Source organism: Heptranchias perlo, chromosome 4 (assembly GCF_035084215.1).
Source record: "Heptranchias perlo isolate sHepPer1 chromosome 4, sHepPer1.hap1, whole genome shotgun sequence".
Lineage (NCBI taxonomy): Eukaryota > Metazoa > Chordata > Chondrichthyes > Hexanchiformes > Hexanchidae > Heptranchias > Heptranchias perlo.
In genome coordinates, this window is record NC_090328.1 from 50,328,191 (window position 1) to 50,350,591 (window position 22,401).

General features: G+C 44.1%; 1 protein-coding gene across 1 annotated transcript in view; it reads right to left on the reverse strand.

Annotated features, from left to right (window-relative positions):
• Positions 1-68: 68 nt before the first annotated feature.
• The window catches only part of LOC137320918 (solute carrier organic anion transporter family member 4C1-like), a 143,991-nt gene continuing 121,658 nt past the window's right edge, over positions 69-22,401 (reverse strand). Inside the window, exons 9-13 of the mRNA XM_067982908.1 lie at positions 21,238-21,394; positions 14,282-14,448; positions 8,276-8,340; positions 4,108-4,245; positions 69-2,286 (exon numbers count right to left, since the gene is read on the reverse strand). Of these exons, the coding sequence (XP_067839009.1) occupies positions 2,141-2,286; positions 4,108-4,245; positions 8,276-8,340; positions 14,282-14,448; positions 21,238-21,394 (673 nt within the window). The 3' untranslated portion in view covers positions 69-2,140. The remainder of the gene's footprint in view (positions 2,287-4,107; positions 4,246-8,275; positions 8,341-14,281; positions 14,449-21,237; positions 21,395-22,401) is intronic.

Below are 22,401 nucleotides of genomic sequence, written 5' to 3' on the forward strand. Positions count from 1 at the left end.
ACACAAAAATACTCCAAAGTGATAGTAATTGAATAAACCTTCTTTATTGTTCAAAATTACCAAATTACAAAAATTCTGTAAACATTTGCTTTGTCAAATCCTTCAACAAAATAGCAATTGAAAACAGTTCAAAAGCCTTCCATTAACATTTTACCAGAAATGTTATATTTACAGATATATACATGCTCTTTCTTTTAAATTCAAGAATAAATGGAAGTGAAAACAGAAATAACTAACAATGGTAGACTCTGATGTAGCTGCTTTTCAAAGATTTTGCTTAGAATATTCAGGTTGATTTTATGCATACGAGTACTTGGTGTAGTGACTAAGGTCACTCATTTTACTTCCTTCTTTATTTAATTAGTTGGTATAAATAGAATATGCTGTGGAGAGATTTAACATGGGCAGTTCAGGAACCTAAAAGTAACAGTCCTGATTTCAAAATCAGACGACTACATGTTTAGTGGTTGCGGTGACTTTTCATCATTTTCGGTATGCATTTCGTGCAGTAGAAAATAACAGGTGATCATTTTGGCCTGGTACAAGTACCCCTTCTATTAAGTGCTTATGGATTTGCCTTGAACTCTGTTCACAATCCAGAGGATGAAATAAACTGCCCCTCCCAGTTAAAGGAGGTTCCTAATAGTGAAAGGTCCTCATGTTTAATATCATTTTGGGGTGTACTCCCTTTTATTATTGGTCTTACCAGTTCTGTGCCAACTGTAACTGAGAGAGTGGGAAGCTGATTCACTTCCAGGCCTTCCACTCTGATTTGGCTATTTGGAGGTGTGGGAGAGAAAACAAGGGACAACTTTTCCTCCAATTTTGTCTCCCTTCCAGGTTAAAATTGCTTGGCCAATGTTCAGTACTTCTCCACAAGCAACTTGCCTGGGATCAGATGCTCAGTATTATGGACAAATTAAACCTGCAACCCAGCACTCTGGCAGAGCTCACTGGGACTCCAACTTGCTGCAACACCCAACATTTTTCTCTTTTATTTTCTAATTCTTTCTCCCATCTTCTTGTGAAGGATGTACCTCATGCCAGGGTACAGTTCCATATGTACTAATGGCTCTCCAGTACCTTACCCAAGTAGCCATTCTTCATGTGTGAGCATACAAGTAAGTTTGGAAAACCTCTCACCAACAGCCACACATGTGCACTGTCTGGCAAGATAGTGATCAGGATTGGGATGATTTTTCTTCCCTCCCTGCCCCCCAGCCCAAGGACCTTGATGCCAAGTGTAACATCCCTACCGTGCCCCAGCAGAGATCAGTTGAGCACAATTTGAGATTCAAATCTGGGACTTCTCTGGTCTGTTTGGCCAATTTTTAAAAATTATTATCAATACAGCTATGTGAAAGGGCATGGCACACAGTGCAAAGCACCACAAAGGTTGAAAAGAATACAGGAGAATATTAGGTAAGGTAAACCAAGAAGTGGAAATTAAGTGACGCCAAGCTTGAGTTATAAAAGTATGCAGGCTGAAGGAGACAATTAATTAGTGTGCTATTAAAGTGGGCAATAGGAGACAATTAGGATCATAGCTAATTTAAAAGTCATATTTGAAGCTGAAATCCAGTGTGAGCACTTAAATTTATTAGAAATGCAACTTCTATAGTGCTTCTAATTTGTTGAAGGACTCCTAGGTGTATTCCACGTGGCAATTTATTTACCATATATATTTTATTAATAACTATTTTTGGAGGAAGCCTATATAGAGGCTAGAAGTCAACTATTTCACACATTAAACATTAAGAAGACTGCTCTGTAGATAGCCACAGAGCACTATCATAGCAGTTTGTGCATGTCACCTGCTTTCAGATACAGAGGTAACAGGAGACTTTTTTTAACCAAATTTCCACCAGTTTTTGTGTTTACCAAAAAATCATAATGGGGACAAGTTTTAAAAAACAAGATGGCTCCCCCGATCAGTCTTGAAATTGACCAAGTTCGCATCATAAATCAATATAATTGCTTGTTTTAAATGATAGACAGACATTATCATTTGTAAGCTATCCAAGACAGAAATTTGCAATTGTTGTCATATTTAAGAATTAAAAATATATAAAATCAAAATTTTGTCCCTCGTGTATTTATTATTGCACAGACTTAATGGTTAGTATACACGATTCTCCCATCAGTCAGTTAAATCCTGATCCTCAACCACCCATTCGCTACTTGGCCCATTAGCTGCCTGTTCTGTAACTTCAGCCATCCGTGGTGGTCTATATAGGAAATAAGCTGCAGTAATTGTGACAACAGAGATCAGTTTGCAAGCTGCACCTACAAACAAAAATGCAGATTTAGATTATGTTGACATAGAATGGGCAATAAATGCCGGCCTTGCCAGCGACGCCCACATCCCGTGAACGAATAAAAAAAAAGAATCATGTAGCACAGAAGGGGGTCATTTAGCCCATCCTGCCTGTGCCGGCTATGCTCTTTCCCCATAGCCCTGCAAATTTTTCCTTTGCAAGTATTTATCCAATTCCCTTTTAAAAGTTACTATTGAATCTGCTTTCACCACCCTTTCAGGCAGTGCATTCCAGATCATAACAACTCGCTGCATAAAAATAATTCTCCTCATCTCTCCTTTGGTTCTTTTACCAATTATTTTAAATCTGTGTCCTCTGTTACCTACCCTCTTGCCAGTTTTTCCTTATTTACTCTATCAAAACCCTTCATCATTTGGAACACCTCCCCTTAACCTTCTCTGCTCTAAGGAGAACAATCCCAGCTTCTCTAATCTCTCCACAAAACGGAAGTCCCTCATCCCTAGTATCATTCTAGTAAATCTCCTCTGCACCCTCTTCAAGACCATGACATACTTCCTAAAGTGTGATGGCTAGAATTGGACACAGTACTCCAGCTGAGGCCTAACCAGTGATTTATGTTGACATTCAGTGACCTGAGTGTAGCCTGTGTAGGCTTTCATATGTAGCCTATAAGTTGCCTGTGTGAAAGCAAACAATACCACGACCAATAAGACAAAAGAGATAGAAGTGTTTCTACAAATTTAAAAAATGTAAAATATGAAATGATCATCTGTCTTATGTCTAAACTCATTTGGATACTTGGAAATAATCTATGGTTTGATACTGTCCATGGATCATAAGCCTGAGCTCATTTGTTATTTTATTTGACAACTGAGGTTTATGTATTTTGTTTGTACAACAGTATAGGCAAGTACATTAAGTTGGATTTGTAAGGAAAATAGAATATTCTCAGAAAATATTGGTCTGTGAGATAGTTGTTGTGGACTGTTGTGCATAGCTGCAACAATGTGATAGTTATGTAGCAGTTACGGCTTATGTGTATTGTTTTGTGGTGAAGAGCAAGAAATAGTGAAGTTGTGCTGCATCCATTGAGCAGGCATCGAGAGTAGACAGTCTGCCATGAGTTTCTGTGTTGACGTATTAGCACACATAGGCATCTGCTCATTCCTTAAAAACTTCTGTGCTTAAAATGTTTACAGTCTAGTAGAGCAGTATAATTATTATCTAGAAGGTCATGTTAGTTTACAATAAGGTTAACTATCATCACTGTCAGCCTCTATTGGATTTCACTCTATGTTCCAGAGGTGAAGGAGTTTTTAAACCACCAAACATCCAACCTCGAAGAGTAAGAGTAGCAAAACTTCAACATAATAAATTGTTCTTTTTTCAACCTTTCCCAGTTTACCTCCCTTCCTTTCTGAAAGGCAATGAGTAATGCTGGTGCAATTTCTCAGGTACTATCAGTTGTCCAGTACACCAGTACCATTCTTGAAGTGAAAGTGAATGTTGAAAGGCCATTCTGTCCTCATCTGCTGCACTCAATATGCTTTTCACCAATATGCTTGCCACCTGGATGGCAATCAGGCTGATTTTCTTCTCACTAACCCAGCACACACTGGTTGAGTGTTCCTCTAAGTCCAACCGTGGCAATCCCTACTGCACCCATGACTGAAATGAGCTTGGGAGCTTCCTAATATGTATGGCTCAATAACATAGCTCACGTGTTTTAACTCAAAGAACCATCAAGGAATTTGTCTCCTTATTCAAGTTTAAAATTCATTTACATCCGTTCATCTTTTTCTCAATAAAAGCAGAATGGAACACTTACTAATGCCTACAAGCATGTAGGCCATTTTTGGGTTATCATATATCCAGCATGCACCTTGTCTGCCACAATCATCTTCATTCCAAAGGACACAAGATTCATCAATTACTGAACCAAAGAGAACTGGTCCTGGAATGGAGCCTGTAAGTCAGTAAATTAAAAGTTAAAACAGCTGTAGTAGCGGTGTTGTCAAGTTTTAGTGAAACATATGTATGGAAACAAAAACAATCTGTTCAGATGGAAACAATTCCTCTGTTCTTTCCAAAGATATTGTCCCAATAGTTGAGCCCCATTCTGTCCTCACCTGATGCCCACAAATATGTCCTCCCAGCTCCTTTGTAGTCTAGGACACTGAAGTCTTTTACAGTTACCATACCACCACCCTGGCTAACATCACTTAGTGCATCTTAAGCCAGATATTAAACCTTGGATCTTTCTGATCAGTACAGCCCAACTACTGACTGCCTTAACAAACTAAGCCACTGGAGTAGCTATCTATATTTTTAATCTGTGTGACATTTGACTCTGTAACATATGAGTTTAGTCCTCTGGCTGCAATGCTGCTGTTTTGCATGTAGTTACTTTTCTAGCTTCACGTGTACTATTGCATGTTTAACACCATTTTTTATTGTCTTTGACAATTTCAAACTATCAAACTATTCAGTGCCAGCATTACTGTGTACTGTATATCTTGATATTTTTTTAAATAGTTACTAGACGTTTGTGCCATGAACAACTTATTTCTGTGACAAAACGTTTTTTTTTACATTTGATTTAAACAACTATTTTAAGCTAGAATTCAGTCAAAAACCAATTTATCTGGAATTTGCTCTCATTCAAAATGAATAGTGGGTGACAGGAGGAAGAAGAAGTGAGTGAAATAAAAGGTTTTAAAATTATTTTTGTGGAAAATCATTAGAATAGATAGATTAGATATAAAAAGTAAAATTAAACTAATGAAAATAGAAGTGAATGAAAAATGGGAAAGAGAGAATGGGGGAAAGGCAGAAAAGTAATGCTTACTTTTTATTTTTATTTAAAATTGTTTTTAAAGGTTTATTTTGACATGTATAGGATTAATATTATACAAAGCTACTCTTATACTAAGCATTTTCATTGCTGTAACTTTAGTGTTTGTTTCAGTGTCAGTGTATAAATTGAATTTGTTTTTAAATGGCTAGCAAGGGAGCCTGGAATCTCCCAGACTTGCTGGCAGTCTAAGAGCGAAAAAGAATGATTTTGCTTTAACATTGACTCTAATCAATGCTCTGTAATACTTTAAAAAAATATTTATGCTAGCTAAGGTGAGATCAATTCGAGAGAATGGAACACTCTTCTACTTCTGTCATCCAGTTTCAACATTAACCACTCTCAGACAGTGTAAACTTTCCTCTACTCTGTCCCAACAACAGATCTCAGCCTCAGAACAGCTCTGCTACCTCCATCCTTGTGATATTTTCCCATTTCCAGTGCCAACTATTCTCGTGGCTTGAGTACGATTGCCAATTTGCACTGAACTGTGGCCAGTTTTGTTCATATCCACTGTGAACTGAGTTAGGACTGCTAAATACATTCCATGCAGGGTCCTTATTGCCAGAAGTAAGGAGTTGCATCTCATATGTGTACACGGAACTTCATCCTAAAGTCAAGAGCTGCTGGACAGTATGTTTACCCAAAACAGCACCGACTTACTCCCTGCCCAACACTTATCAATTGTATAAACAGAAATGACATTTGTACAAACTGGCCCAGAAAATCCACGGACCATCCGGATGGTTACGTTGGACTTGCACCAATCAGTGCCCTCCAATGCTGACCCTGCCAGAGCTTGCGTGATCAGCAGGAAGGCACCAAATTTGCATGGGGCCAGCAGGTGCCCACGCCACTACAGGCGCATCTCTGGCACCTGCCTATCACCGGAGTGGCATTACCCAGGCCCCACCAAGACCCAATGAGCACCCCTTCAGCCACCTATGGAAGAGGACCGATGCAGATTTTTTTAAAAGAAAAATTGCCAGTGTTATGGGGTTCAGGTTGTTTCCCTGGTCTGGTCCAGATGTGCCCATCTGGAGGTCAGTATACCTCATCTCTCTCAGCGTAGTGGTTTCCAGTCCTAAACCAGGTCCTGGTTGAGCTGGGGATATGGCAAGTTACGACATGGGGGTCTAGAAATTGGGCTGTCTAGCGCCCGTTATTTCCGCGCTATGCGGCCTCCTGAACATCCAAGCTGGCGTCTTGGATGTGCATGAACGCTTCTAGCCTGACGTGCGCCGGACGCCATCTTGGTAAAGGGTTTAGGGCATGCGCAAATAATGAACGCCGACAGCATGTAAAGTGACGGGAAAATTAGTTTGATCAGTGTGCAACACTGATTTAAAGTGATAGACGCCATTTTGGAACTTAATGCTCCACTCAACGCACTTAGTTCTTAACCACGACCATCTGAACATATCTTAGAGGGCCTGGAGGACCCTCCACCAGCGCTATTTAAAGGGACCATGCAGGATTTACAGGTTAGTTGCTAGATTAATGCTTCTGGCTGCTGATGCATTTGTAATTGTTTTTGGAGGTCTTCTGTACTTGAATATTAGGACGAGGGGACATAGCCTAACATTTAGAGCCAGGACATGCAGGGGTGAAGTTAGGAAACACTTCTACATGCAAAGGGTGGGAGAAGTTTGGAATGCTCTTCTGCAGACGGCAGTTGATGCTAGCTCAATTGTGAATTTTAAATCTGAGATTGATAGATTTCTATGAACCAAGGGTATTAAGGGATATGGGGCTAAGGCGGGTTTTTGGAGTTAGGTCACAGGTCCACCATGATCTCATTGAATGGAGGAACAGGCTCGAGGGGCTAAATAACACTGCCACTTGCTGCCTCCTGTTATGCACCACCTTCTCCTGCAAGAAAGCGGGATGTGTGTCTGGGTGATATGCCTGTCATGGTTGAATAGCTGCCGGTCTGTGTGGCCTGTGAGTTGTGGGTGCGTGGCTTGCAACAGTGGTAATGTGTAAGGGTGAGAGGAAGCATCTGATTGGAAGAGTTGAGTACTGATTGAAAGAGTTTGTTGGTATGTGGGTGATGTGGGGTGTAGTGCGTGGAGCAGTGGATGTGGCTAGTGGTGCAGTTGGTAGGAGATGCCACTTCACAGTTGACCTCACTCACCTTAACCACTCGTGTCAAAGCACTGAACTTCTTCCTGCACTGCATCCATGTTTGTGGTGCTATGCACCTGGCATTGACCTTGTCCCCTACTGCCTCCCACTGCCTTTTGAGCATATGTCTGGAGGGCCTCTTGACCCCCAACCACCCCCTCCCGTCAGCGGATATAGGATGCCCCTCCTTCTGTCCATCTCTTGCACCAAGGCCTCTAGTGCATCAGCAGAGAACTTGGTGCATGCACTCTCGCAGGCCTGGTACAAACTCAGATCGGCAGATTGGTGAGGTCTGGCATGCAGATTGGAGGATGTGGGATTTCGTGGGTGCGCAACCTTTATTCAATCTTTTAATATAACTTAACAATTTATAAACATACAGACGGGACCTACATCTGTGTTTTATGTGTGCGATGTCTGATCTCTGTTCAGACTCTGCGGACAGCAGACTGTTATTTTTAGCAAATAACAGGTGAGATTTTGGCAGGCTGTCAGAGGGTCAGCCTGCCTTTAAGAGATTGGGGCTCCCCCTGCTGGTGAAAAGTGCAAATGTCCTTGAATCCTTGTGTCAACGCTGATTTGGAACGCTGCTTTCAGGTGAGCACTGAGGCCGGACGAATGTCTCGTCTTGCCTGCTGAGGAAGCACTGGGTGCAGGTTAATCGCAGTTTCCGGCCCTATCCAATTTAACCCCCAGGGAGTTTTAATCCCAGCTCACCACCCCCAGGCTCATTCCCTGATATCATTGGCCTTGTAAGGGTCAGCCCGAAACTGAGTCCCTGCTGCTTTATGATGAGTTCCATGGATTCCTGCTGGAATTACAGCCTGAGTCCAGCAGAAACCCAAGGAAATTCGGAGGCATTGAGTTATGAGGTTGGTTGCACTCACTGCATGAATGTCATACCACTTGTGGACCTGTGTGATATTCCTCCACTTGCAAATGAGATTTTAAGGCAGTATTTGTTTTATTCTGTGGGTTCATGTAAAATACCAATGGTATCGTGGTTGCTTCTCACCTAGTAACCGCACAAAAACCCATTGAATACCCAAAGAAAACGAGCGTTGGTTATCAGGAACACACCTGTAAGCAAATAAAAAAGGTAATTCTAGTTGATTTTTAGGCAACCTGAATAATAAAAGGAAAACATAAGAAAACAAAGATTTGCCAAAAAAGTATTTATTGCCACCCCTTTTTTCCCCTCCATATAGACCACCCCATGCCAATCAATATTCCCCAGCCCAGTAGGCAGGTAGGCAACCTTTTGCTGACTGATAGGCAGGACATGAAAACATGGGTTGACCTGTCATCTTATCTTCCTTTTACATCAGTTTAGCTGAGATTAGAAACTTACTGTGTGGGCAATTGTGAGGGTGAAACCATACCAGCGTTCAGTGGTGCATTTACGGCGAAGTTATGGCTGTGGACTGGGAGCAGCTTTGAGGAAATTCCCGGCCATAGATTCAGTTTTTTGCACAACATCTCATTTATTTATGAATCTAGTATACTAGACCAAAGATCAAGTGGAACATGGAGACGCAATCAAACATAGAAGTAAAAAAACTGGAATCATTTGAGAAACAGTTGGTGCTGTGATGGGGGACTATGAGGTCTGTCTGGACAGTGAACAAATAGCATTCCTCTTCTGTAACTACCTTGTAATCTGGTGAAGAATAACAGCAGCACATTGGTTACTCAATGTAATGTTACTGGTGCAATTATGGTTTTTTTTCTAAGATTAAGGAACTTAATTGGACAGACTTGCTGGAACATTATTTTGCATTTGTTAGTGCTGTGCCTGACCTGGCAATATTTGGTACTGATACCAGATGGAAAAAGGGTAAACACATTATTTTCCAGGGCCTAGCACTGATATAATGACCAAAATTTAAAAGAACCCTGCTCGTTTCTGCCTGATGATGTAGAATTGAAAATAACTTAATTCTTCAATAAATTTAATAAAAGAACAAATGTCTAATAAAAACAACAATCCTGATCACCCATCATCTCTATCCTCGCTAAATTACAGTGGCTCCCGGTCCCCCAGTACCTCAAATTCTCCCTCTAACTCTGGTCTTTTGCGCATCCCATCCTTCTTTCACCTACCATTGGCGGTCATGCTTTCAGCCACCTAGTCCCCAAGCTCTTGAATTCCTTCCCTGAACCCCTTTGCCTCTCTGCTTCCCTCTCCTCCTTTAAAATCCTGCTTAATCCCACCTCTGCGACCAAGCTTTTGTTCAGTCATGCTAATGTCTCCTTCAATGGCTTGGTATCCTTTTTTTTGACTATACCTCTGTGAACCGCCTTGGTCTTTCTCTTACAGTAAAGGAGTGGAGACGTTCATCCCATTTAAATCTCAAAAGCGAAAAGACATTATGAAAACATCCTGTGCCCCAAAAATTCCCCAAAAGCAAATTTTGTTTTACTGGAAGTATTTCAATAAATTTCGAAATTGACTTTTAAAGATCAAAAAATTATTGTCGTAATTTAAAGAGCCAAGCTTGATGTCTGAAACCATGACCCAAGAAAGTTGCATAGTGTTTGTCATATTTCTGGATTTTTTTGACCATTTTTCCACAAAAAGGATCCAAGTATGAGTTATTTCAAAATGTGCTTTTATGTTAAAGCTTGCTTTAAAGAAGTTAAATTCAAAGAGCAGCAGGATTGGGTGTTATGCATTAGGTTTCAGATGGGGTATCTGAAATGGCAACCGAGGAACAATGAAAAATAATTTGACATTCCAGCGACCTTGTTCACACTCAGTGCTGCTGTGACAACCCTATTCATTGAACTCAGCTGGGGTTATTGCCGGGTTAGACTGCAGGACTCTGCTCTGGGGTGCAGGGGAAGGAAGTCAGTTTTGACCAAAAGCTGGCACTGCAGTTGGGATTTTAAAATGAAAAGAAGACATGGAAAAGACAGATGGGGTCTGAGCAAGGCTCTATGCAACTGAAGCATAACTTCCTCCCTTTGTAATCCAGCCCCCTTGAGATAAAGGCCAATATTCAATTAGCCTTTTTGGTTGCTTTTTGTACCTGTCTACTGGCTTTAAATGATTTGTGTACTTGGACTCCCAAATCTCTTTGCTCCTCGACAGTTCCTAGTTTCTTACCATTTAGAAAATACCCTGATTTATCTTTTTTAGGTCCAAAGTGGATGACCTCACACTTGCCCACATTAAACTCCACTTGAATTGGCTGAGAAACACTCTTCAGCAACAAGATTGGTAAGTAGGGTTGTGGGACTCAAGGATCACTACTTTATTAAATCAAATCCCATTTTAAATTTTATAAACGAGGATGGCCTTATCCAGGCCTTTGATCCATTAGACACTCATCACAAATGGGACAAAAGTGGATGGGACAACTGATTTGTGATGTCACTAAATGGAAAGCACATGCAGCATTTTCTCATGCCAATCCTGCTGACTGGACAGCAATATTATAAAGCATGCTATTCTCAGAGCTTGTGATTTAATGAATGAAGCATTCAGCAGAGATTTATGAAACTAAGAAACAATCCAGAAATTACGTATAGAGAAATGGTTATCCAGCTGAAAGACATATGCCAGAAGTGGCTGGAAAGCTAAGGTGTAACAGACTACAAAGGTCTTTGCTATTTAATGCTATGGACCAGATTTCTAGAGCTAATCCCAGGTAATTTAAGAATCTGATTACTTGATCACAAGTGTAAAGCTCTTGAGCAACTAGGCACACATGCTGATCATTTTATGGCTTCACAGGCACAGATGAGTTATCACACAGGGTGGGAGGTCAGATGCCTCACGCCATACCATGGAGGAACCCTTCTGTGATCCAACCCCCCAACCTGCCCAGGGCGAAGCCCAAAGGAACAGCCAAGCAGAAGTCAGAGGTCTGAAGACAATGAGCGCAGCTGTTTTAAATGTGCTGAGGTAGGTCACAAGACAAACTACTGATGGTCATTCAGAAATCTTGCGACGCAAACTGGGCAGTCGCGTGAACTCGGAAGGTATGAGACAGCTACTTATGTGGTGACTGCTGATGTAGACTGATTGACTCCTTACCTTCACCCAGTCATGGTGAATGGGATGCATAGTTGCTTGTTCACGATAGTATATGGCAGCCAGGTGAAGGACTACCATTATGTGAAGGGCAAAGTTGCCCGCATTCGGGTGGCTATGGATTACCACAGAAGTACCTGTGGTAAGATTTTGGTTGGAATATTTTAGTTACTCAGGGGTCACAGAAATGGGTCCACCATGTCATTTGGTGTTTTAGTTTTAGCCAAGTAGCTCAGGGAAGAGGAGGTCCAGGCCACACAGTGCTGGGTCTTCCTCATTGGTTCACTGCAAGCAGCTACAGAAGTTGCCATCGAATTGTACAAGATCTAGGGCTCCCCATACCTTAGGAAACTCAGGGGACAAAGGTGATTTCAGGAGGAGAGCTTGCTGGGTCAGTTCCGAGCACTGCACAGGCAAGTGTGGCGGCATCAAGCAGGGCGCCAAGTAACTCTAGGGGTTTCACAGTCCAGGGAGACCTGGAGTGTATAAACTGAGAGAGATGGAGGAGGTGCAGCTGGCCAACGAAGCTGAAGGGATCAATGAAAAGCAGACAGAAACCTCACCCCCTCACCTCACGGACTGGGCTTAAAAAGGCACGATATGCTGGATGAATGTGTTCACTGAAAGTATCAAGGTATGATAAGTGCTTTCATGTTGTGCTGCACTTTCTACGCTCAATGTACAATAATGGTCCTTTCCTCATGCATTTAAATAACACTAACACCATTGTACAGGGTACAGTAGCATAGTGATTATGTTACTGGACTAGTAATCCGGAGTCACGAGTTCAAATCCCGCCACGGCAGCTGGGAAATTAATTAAAAATTCAATTAATTAAATTAGTCTGGAATTAAAATACTAGTATCAGTAATGGTGGCCATAAAACAACCGGATTGTTATAAAAACCCTGGTTCATTAATATCCTTTAGGGAAGGAAACCTGCTGTCCTTACCCGGTCTGGCCTATATGTGACTCCAGACCCACAGCATTGTGGTTGCTTCTTAATTGCCCTCTGAAATGGCCTAGCAAGCCAATCAGTTGTAAAATCTCGCTAAAAAAGAGTCATAATAAGAATAAAACCGGACGGACCACTAGGCACCGGACACGACAAAGGCAAACCAAGCCCAGTCGACCCTGCAAAGCCCTCCTCACTAACATCTGGGGACTTGTGCCAAAATTGGGAGAGCTGTCACAGATTAGTCAAGCAACAGCCTGACATAGCCATACTCACAGAATCATACCTTTCAGCCAACATCCAGACTCTTCCATCACCATCCCTGGGTATGTCCTGTCCCACCGGCAGGACAGACCCACCAGAGGTGGCAGTACAGTGATATACAGTCAGAAGGGAGTGGCCCTGGGAGTCCTCAACATTGACTCTGGACCCCATGAAATCTCATGGCATCAGGTCAAACATGGACAAGGAAACCTCCTGCTGATTACCACCTACTGCCCTCCCTCAGCTGATGAATCAGTCCTCCTCCAAGTTGAACATCACTTGGAGGAAGCACTGAGGGTAGCAAGGGCACAGAATGTACTCTGGGTGGGGGACTGGGTGGGTGGATGGCTCGGTAGCACCACTACTGACCAAGCTGGCCGAGTCCTGAAGGACATAGCTGCCAGACTGGGCCTGCGGCAGGTGGTGAGCGAACCAACACGAGAGAAAAACTTACTTGACCTCATGCTCACCAATCTACCTGTCACAAATGCATCTGTCCATGACAGTATTGGTAGGAGTGATCACCGCACAGTCCTCGTGGAGACGAAGTCCCACCTTCACACTGAGGACACCATCCAACGTGTTGTGTGGCACTACCACCGTGCTAAATGGGATAGATTCAGAACAGATCTAGCAGCTCAAAACTGGGCATCCATGAGGCGCTGTGGGCCATCAGCAGCAGCAGAATTGTATTCCAGCACAATCTGTAACCTCATGGCCCGGCATATTCCTCACTCTACCATAACCAACAAGCCAGGGGATCAACCCTGGTTCAATGAGGAGTGTAGAAGAGCATGCCAGGAGCAGCACCGGGCGTACCTAAAAATGAGGTGCCAACCTGGTGAAGCTATAACTCAGGACTACATGCATGCTAAACAGTGGAAGCAACATGCTATAGACAGAGCTAAGCGATTCCACAACCAACGGATCAGATCAAAGCTCTGCAGTCCTGCCACATCCAGTCGTGAATGGTGGTGGACAATTAAACAACTAACGGGAGGAGGAGGCTCTGCAAACATCCCCATCCTCAATGATGGCGGAGTCCAGCACGTGAGTGCAAAAGACAAGGCTGAAGTGTTTGAAACCATCTTCAGCCAGAAGTGCCAAGTGGATGAAGACTTGTGCTCCAGAATTAGCTGCGCCTCCAGCCAAGCTCTTCCAGTACAGCTACAACACTGGCATCTACCCGACAATGTGGAAAATTGCCCAGGTATGTCCTGTCCACAAAAAGCAGGACAAATCCAATCCGGCCAATTACCGCCCCATCAGTCTACTCTCAATCATCAGCAAAGTGATGGAAGGTGTTGTCGACAGTACTATCAAGCGGCACTTACTCACCAATAACCTGCTCACCGATGCTCAGTTTGGGCCCAGGACACTGCCCTAAGGAACTCCTGCAGCAGAAGTCGGCTCCTTCAGTAGAAGGCGGCTCACTACCACCTTCTCAAGGGCAATTAGGGATGGGCAATAAATGCTGGCCTGGCCAGCGACGCCCACATCCCATGAACGAATAAAAAAAATTGTTCTTTATAATTGATCACACATAAAAGTGTGATTGTTCATTTTAAAAAGACTGGAATAGTTGGCGACAGAAAGAATACATCACTGACTCCAGCACCAAGTATACAGTGCTCAATTCAGAATGGATAAATAATAAATACATAACAGCTTATCACATTGAAATATCTCAAAGCACTTCACATGAAGAATTAGCTTCAAAATGCAGTGGCTGTTGTTATGTCGGTACTGAATATACAGCATACCTGAGAACTGCTGTTGTAATTGATGTGTTAGTCATGAATGTGAAAATGACAGCAATCAAAAAAAATCCCATAAATACGGGCATGTTGGCACAAGTAGCACCACATTTTCCTTTACGTGCATCAAACGCTTCAGCATCATTCTGGATACAAGAACATTTCTGATAAACCTGCAATACAAAAGGCAAACACAATTAATAGGCCCGGAATTTCCTTGGAGCTGTTCCCGCTTGGCTGCCATAACTTTTCCGGAAGTGCGGCAGAAATGTTGTTTCTGAAGCATTTCCTGGCAAAGTTACAGTGATGGAGCAGGAGCAGCTCCGAGCAAATTCCCAACCAAAAGGTCACTGATGACATTCCATTTTTGATTCGCATATCTGTATAACATTACTTTGCTACGTACCTTTCATTTCTCATTTTATGAATAAAGACATTTCAGTGAGTGCCCCAGTCTGAGGTGCGTGACAAGGCAGTGGTACAAAGAGGGGGCATCATAAATGATGATAGCAAAACTTGCGCTGTTTCAACAATAACAACTGCTTGCATTTACATAGTGCCTTTAACGTAGTAAAATGTTCCAAGGTGCTTCACAGGAGCGATTATCAAACAAAATTTGACACCATGCCACATAAACAGATATTAGAACAAGTGACAAAGAGGTAGGTTTAAAGGAGCATCTTGAAGGAGGAGACAAAGATAGTGAGGTGGAGAGGTTTAGGGAGGGAATTCCAGAGCTTAGGGCCTAGGCAGCTGAAGATACAGCCACCAATGATGGAGCGATTAAAATTGGGGATGTGCAAGAGGCAAGGAATGGAGGAGTGCAGAGATCTCGGAGGGTTGTCGGGCTGGAGGAGTTTACAGAGATAGGCAGGGGCAAGGCCATGGAGGGATTTGAAAACAAGGATGAGAATTTTAAAATCGAGGCGTTCCTGGACTGGGAGCCAATGTAGGTCAGTGACCACAGGGGTGATGAATGAACGGGACTTGGTGCAAGTTAGGATATGGGTAGCAGAGTTTTGGATAAGCTCAAGTTTATGGAGGGTGGAAGATGGGAGGCCGGCAGGAGAGCATTGGAGTAGACAAGTCTAGAGGTAATAAAGGGAGGGTTTCAGCAGCAGATGAGCTGAGGCAGGGGCAGAGATGGACGATGTTACAGAGGTGGAAGTAGGCAGTCTTGGTAATGGAGCAGATATGTGGTCGGAAGCTCATCTCAGGGACAAATAGGACGCCAAGGTTGCGAATTTTCTGGTTCAGACTCAGACAGTGGCCAGGGGGAGGGATGGAGTTGATGGCTAGGGAAGGGAGTTTGTGATGGGGACTGAAGACAGTGGCTTCAGTCTTCCTAATATTTAGTTGGAGGAAATTTTTGCTCATCCAGTACTGGATTTTGGACAAGCAGCCTGACAAATCAGAGACAGTGGAAGAGTCCAGGGAGGTGGTAATGAGATAGAGTTGGGTGTGGTCAGCGTACATGTGGAACCTGACGTTGTGTTTTTGGATGATGTTGTCGAGGGGCAACATGTGGATGAGAAATATGAGGGAGCCAAGGCTAGATCCTTGGGGGACTCCAGAGGTAATGGTGTGGGAGTGGAAAGAGAAGCCATTGCAGTTGATTCTCTAGTAACGACTGGATAGATAAGAATGGAACCAGGCAAGCGTAGTCCCACCCAGCTGGATGATGGAGGATAGACGTTGGAGGAGGATGGTGTGATCAACCATGTCAAAGGCTGTGGACAGGTCAAGAAGGATGAGGAGCGAACGTTTACCATGGTCACAGTCACATAGGATGTCATTTGTGACTTTGATAAGCGCAGTTTAAGTACTGTGGCAGGGGAGGAAACCTGATTGGAAGGATTCAAACATGGAGCTGCGGGAAAGTTGGGCACGGATTTAAGAGGCGACAACATGTTCGAAGACTTGTTCAATTCCAAAATGTGTAACTGGCTTGGAATGCACTCCCGAGTCTGCTATTCCATATAATACATATAAACTAACTTTATTTGCTAATGTTTACAGATTTTTATTTTAATCCCCAGAATGTCTGGTATGTTTGCTTTTAAACACACTCCTGGAAGAAGCAATGGTCTGGACTATAAAGCTTCCTGCTTTTTGCAGCACTGAAACAAATTATATTATGTTGAAAGTCACCCGATCCATACAGAAAATACCCAGGCCTATTGATTTTTTTCCAACATTTATTTGGCAAAAAACTATGGCCAAAGAAGTCCATCTTCCACCCCTGCTCTCTGCTACCAGCGCTTGATTCACAATTTCCTCTTGTTTCCAATATGGCCTTTCAGTTCCCACCCCCGTGAAAGGGTTTAAACTTTCCGTTCTCTTGATTGGCCTTTTTATTTCCAAATTTCACTCCCTCTCCGCATCTTTCTAATTTGCCAACTTCAAGTGAGTCACTTTATTCCCCTGCATACTCATCCTTGTCTCTCTTATACTGCAATAATGTAATTTCTGTAAATTTTAAACTGCAGTTGTGAAAAAATATCAATCTACATCGTGTTTTACATGTTTCCTTCTCTCTAGAACTGACAAAAGGAAACCAACGGTGAGACTTGGGGAAAAACTGGTCTAAGTGGTCTAAATGACCACCCCATCAGCTGATTTTTATCATCATGCCTTGCTGACCCAGGTATACATCCAGATATCACCGAGTCCCTTCAGTGCCATACTTCGAAAAATACTCTCCTCTGCTTTATCTTTTCGAGGTGCTGACTCTTGCTGGGATATGGCCTCACCAAAATGGCCTTTAATCATGTGTGTACATTGGCAGACTATTTTATTGCCGAAGCGTCACATTCAAGTCCAATCCTGTTCCCAACTGGAATTCGTACACTTGCACTTCCAGCGGGGGTTACTGGATAACAATCAGGAGTGGGGACCTTGGCTGACTTTTCTTCTCCCTAGCCCAGCGATACATCAGTAGAACCTCAACTGCTGTTCCAGCTGAGATCACCTAACTCACCACAAGGTAGTGATCAAACCCAAGACCTTCTGGTCTGTTTAGCTTAGTGCTATAAGATGTAGGGGGTTAAATTGGATAACCCTCGAAACCGAGCGCGGATGTAGTGGTGCGCGATTAACCTGCGCCCGGCCGTTGAGATGCAGGCAGCACATGAGATTCGTGCTGCCTGATAATCTGCGTTATTGCTGCGTGCAGCCAGTGCTACCTGTGCTGTTGAGTGGCTGCACGCACCAGCAGGGGACCCGATATGGGGCATGGCCAGCACTACTTAAAGGCAGCCTGCACCTCTTAAAGGGGAGGTGCACTGTCAATTCAATCGATGGTAGAAGAAAAATCTAATGGCTGGGCCTGCGAGAGAGCATGCACAAAGGTTCTCAGATGTCACCATAGAGGCCTCAGTGGACGAGGTGGATGCACGGAGGGCCATCTTGTATCCGCGGGGTGGCAGTAGGCCCTCCAGGCACCTGCTGCGGAGGCAGTGGGAGGAAGTGGCCCTGGAGGTGAATGCCAGGAGCATTTCACCATGCACGTGGATGCAATGCAGGAGAAAGTTCAATGATTTGACATGAGTGGTCAAGATGAGTGAATTGAAGTGTCTATTGGCACATCCTATCAACTGCACCACTGCTCCACGCATCACACCCACTCGGTCACCCACCCACCAACAAACACTTTCCATCCATACGTAACACTGCACTTCAGATGCTGCATTTCACATAGTACCACTATTGCAATCCACACACCCACAACTCACAGGTCACACACACTGGCAGCTATTCAACCATGACAGCCACATCATCCAAATACCTTGCAGGACACTAACTGACACACTTCCCTCTGTCTCGCAGGAGAAGGTGACGCATAACAGCTGGCAGCAGCAAAGACCTGGGGGAGGAAAGGCACGCCCACTCGTCCTCACCCCCATGGAGGAGACAGTGCTGGGGATCATTGTGTGGGCCATTGCTGTGGCCGTGGCCACTGGCGGCGCTGGAGATCTCTATGATGAGGGCCTCAGTGTACCTAATCCTCCTTCTCCACATCTCCCTCACCCCACAATCTTTTCTGTCTCGCGTACTGCAGCTGATATCAGCACGCACATCTTACTTTCTCCCCTCCCCGCTCCACAACTCAGCGCGTCTCCCTTTGTCATTGCAGATACTCAAGAACTGCAGCCGGCATCGTCTGAGGTGGAGGAGGAGGAAGACAGAAATAATGAAGTCACTCAATCTTATACTCGCAGCCACCAGCTCAGAGACTGACACTGCGCGTAGTGTAGAGGCTAGGGTAGAGGAGGGATCTGCACATGGTGAGAAACCGGGCATAAGTGCGCAGGAGCCAGGGCAGAGAGAACGGATACCACAAGTGCCAGCTCGCCAGAGGGCGAGGTCGCGCACTAGTTCTGCTGCAGACGAGTCAGATAAGGATTTCAATGAGCCAGGCTACAGAAGAAGGCTGATGGGCATACACAACCAAATGGTTGATGCACTGGAAAGTCTGCCAGAAAGCCTGTGCACAATGTCAAAGGGCATGGAGGAGTCCAACTCCAACTTGGTACAGGGCTTTGCGCAGAGCTTGGAGCCCATCCTTTCCCACATGGAATGGTTGGTCACCTCCATCAGCACACCTGTGCAACCCACCATGATGCAACGTCTGATGACTGATGTCACAGCATCCATTGCAGCACAAACATCTGCCATCCAAGGTCTGACTGCTGCCTTAGAAGCTTAGACTGCTGCTTTCGTGGCTCTGGATTCCAAGTGGAACGGGGCTTCCAGGGCGACAAAGCAGTCCAGCAATCTGTTCTCCAGCAGATCACCAGGATTGCTGAGGCACTGCCCTGGGAGAGTGGCAGTGGCGCCATGGCAGTCGAACCTGCTGTCCTCTCTCAGGATGACAGCATTCCTGCTCCCACTCCACCAGTGCCCTTGCTGTTGCCTGTCAGCCAGCCAGGCCAGACTGCTGCAGCCCATGCTGAGATGATGCAGTCTGAAGCCGGGCCCTCCCGTCCCAGAGCTGCTCGAGGTCGTCCTCTACGCCCACCTACACTCTCTTCAATTGAAGGTCAGCAGCCTTCCACCTCCCATGCTCCAGCCACTGGGGATGCACCTCATAGGAGCACTAGGAAAAGAAAAGGCAGACGATCGACAGACATTAAGGGAATGCACAAGGGTGAATAGTGTAATGTTGTATACATGATTTCATGTATTAGTTTATAAATTTGTATTTTAAGTCGTTGTTGGTGGTGGTTTTTATTTGTGATGAGCTGCGGGAGGAAGCAATGTATAATCATAAGGAGGATGATTTGATGGTCATGTGGGAGAGGAAAGGTGAGGCGCGTAGAGCTGTTGGTTACTTGGGAGGTGTCGTTGAGGTTACTGATATCGCTCATTAATAAGGTGAGCACACAGAGTCTGTGCACTTTGTTGCCTCCTTGCCTCTTCCTCCACCTCCGCCTCTTCCTCTGGTTCAGGGTCTTGCCGGATAGGCAGCTGCACATTGAGGGAGTGGAACCCTTTTCTGTTCATGAAGATGGCCAAGTTGAGATACGGAGCACACATGGCAAGATGTGTGCAGTCAATGGCACCCTGCACCATGGGGAAGCCTGTAATATGAGCAAACCCTCGTGCTCACTCATTCTACTTCTCTCTGTCAAGAGGAAACATTATAAATCTGTTGCACAGCTCATACAGTGCCTCAGTGTCCTCCCTTATGCAGCAGTGCACTGCAAACTGCAAGATGTTGTACATAGCGCCAGCAGCAGCCTGAAAGAATCCAGAACTGTAAAAGTTTAGCACCGCGGTTACCTTCACAGCCACAGGTAATGCTGTTCATGCCCTGCTCCGAGGCTGCAGTTGTGGTTGCAGGAGTTGACAAATTTCCATCACGACCTCTTTCATAAACCGCAGCTGTCGGATGCACTGATCTTTGCTCAGGTTGGGGTAAGAGAATTGGTCCCTGAAGGCCCTCATTGGATATGGCCTCCTGCTCAGTGCCCTGCGCCTCCTCCTCCTCCTTTCTCTTCTCGCAGCTTGACCTGCTCTGTGTGGCCTCTCTGCATGCTCCCAGTTGTGTTCAATGCCCAGTGGGAGCCCATGGCTGGCACTAAGCTTGTTCAGCACATTGTTTTAAATGCCACTAACAGTAATGCAGGACCAGCCAAACCACTCTCTATATAACTTTCTTCAAGTATAGGAAGCTTCAACAAACATGTACAATTGGACCAGCGGCCAGAAGCAATAATCCAGCAACTAACCTGCAACACCTGCATGATCCCTTTAAAAGCGCTGGTAGGGGGTCTTCAGGCCGTCTTCGACCTGTTCAGCTGTGCATGGTTAAGACAGTGCATTGGCTGGGGCGTTGAGTTCCAAAATCACATATATCCCTTTAAATCAGCGTTGCACACTGATCTACCGCATGTTCTCCCTACTTTACATGATGCCGGTGTTCGTTATCTGCATGTGCGCAAACATCTTTACCAAGATGGCGTTCGGCGCATGTCACACTAGGAGTGTGTGCACGCATTCCGGATGCCATTTTGGGTCCTTAGGAGGCCTTGTAGTGCCTACACAAGGGCGCTACGTGGCTCAATTTATGGTGTAATTACTGACTAAGCCATACACTTTTTAAACGGTTATTTCTGTTGTGTTAAAAAAGTCTGCCCGATGACATGTATTTACATATTTAAAGTTGATGGTTACTGTTGGAGTGTAAAATTACAAGTCTTCTGTGAGCAGAGTTCTCTTTTGGCAGCAAGCAGCAACTGTGTGAAACCTATTACCAGCCAACCGTGGTAAATCCAAGCCACTATGTTTTATTTACTGCAGAATCTGGTCTACACAGCAGTAGAAATCTAAATTTCTAAACAGTTAAGTCCTCACTATTTTGTCACTTTGTAATGTACCATTTGTGTAACCATGAGACAATTTAAGTTTGACGAATTAGCTAATCAGAAATACTGGTAAACTATCTTCAAGGGACCTACCTGAGAGTCACCTACTGTTGCATTAGTACAACCTGCATAGCATGCAGAAAAATACTGGACATTATCTACACCGCAGACTGGGTTGAAGTATGAACGGATGCAATGACATTCATCATTGCAGGGTGCCTCCAATTTGAATTCCTCTGTTGTGCTGCTACTGAGAGATAATATGCGGAAAAAAATCAGATAAAGCTCCTTTCAGGCCGTATAAAATCACAGGTTAACAGTGAAGCATGAAGGTCTGTTCCTTCAGTGATGGGTTAATTGTGCAAGTATTATGGTCCTTAGGTTGATCTTCAGGCTATTTCTGTTGGTTTTGCTGCTGACTTAAGCGCAAATCCCAAAATAAATAGTCAACACTATTTAGGTGTTACAGCATTCTGCTAAATGACTATACATATGTCCTACTTTTATGTCAGGATGCCTCAGAATTATCTTTGAGCACCCAGTGAGGAAATGTCCTTTCCAGGAGACAGTTCCCATCCCCACTTGAAACAAAAAATTGTAATATGGAGACTTGGAAATTAGAGGTCCGTAAGTTTAATTACCTGCACTGAATATGTAGCACTAATAACCAGTCATGACAGTGTAAATTGACTGTAATACCTGTCATGCCTGTAAATGGTGCTGTAATAGATTTTTTTCTATGTTGATGGCATCCAGCTTCTATCACCTAATGCCTGGTGTCACACAATTTTATAGTGAGAGTATGCTTAAAAAATCTTGTCTGTATGTAGTTCTGATACTGGCCACTGGGTGACACTGTCGAGTTTTTTTTGAAAAAAAATTCGCAGCCATATTGGTTTTCAGTTTTCCTGTGTATCAACTAGTGAGGTGTCAGTTTTACATTTACGCTCTTTTTCACGTTACCTGCACCTTTAAATATTACTTTCTTCATTTTTTCCCCCTTCCTTCAGGTTTCATTATTCCATTCTACTGCTTTTCTTGATGCTTCTCAGCTCCTCTGCAGTCCACTAACCCATATCCCACTCTTGGACCACTTGTCTGGGTATATTCTTTGCTAGTGCTTTTTCCACCACCACCCATGCTCTAGCCCACCAGTTGACTTATCTGCAACCTGTTCTCAGGCTGTTCGTCACCACCAGCAGTCCCCACAACCTCCATTCCCCAGAGAATTTTTTTAAAGCCAAATGATATGCGGGC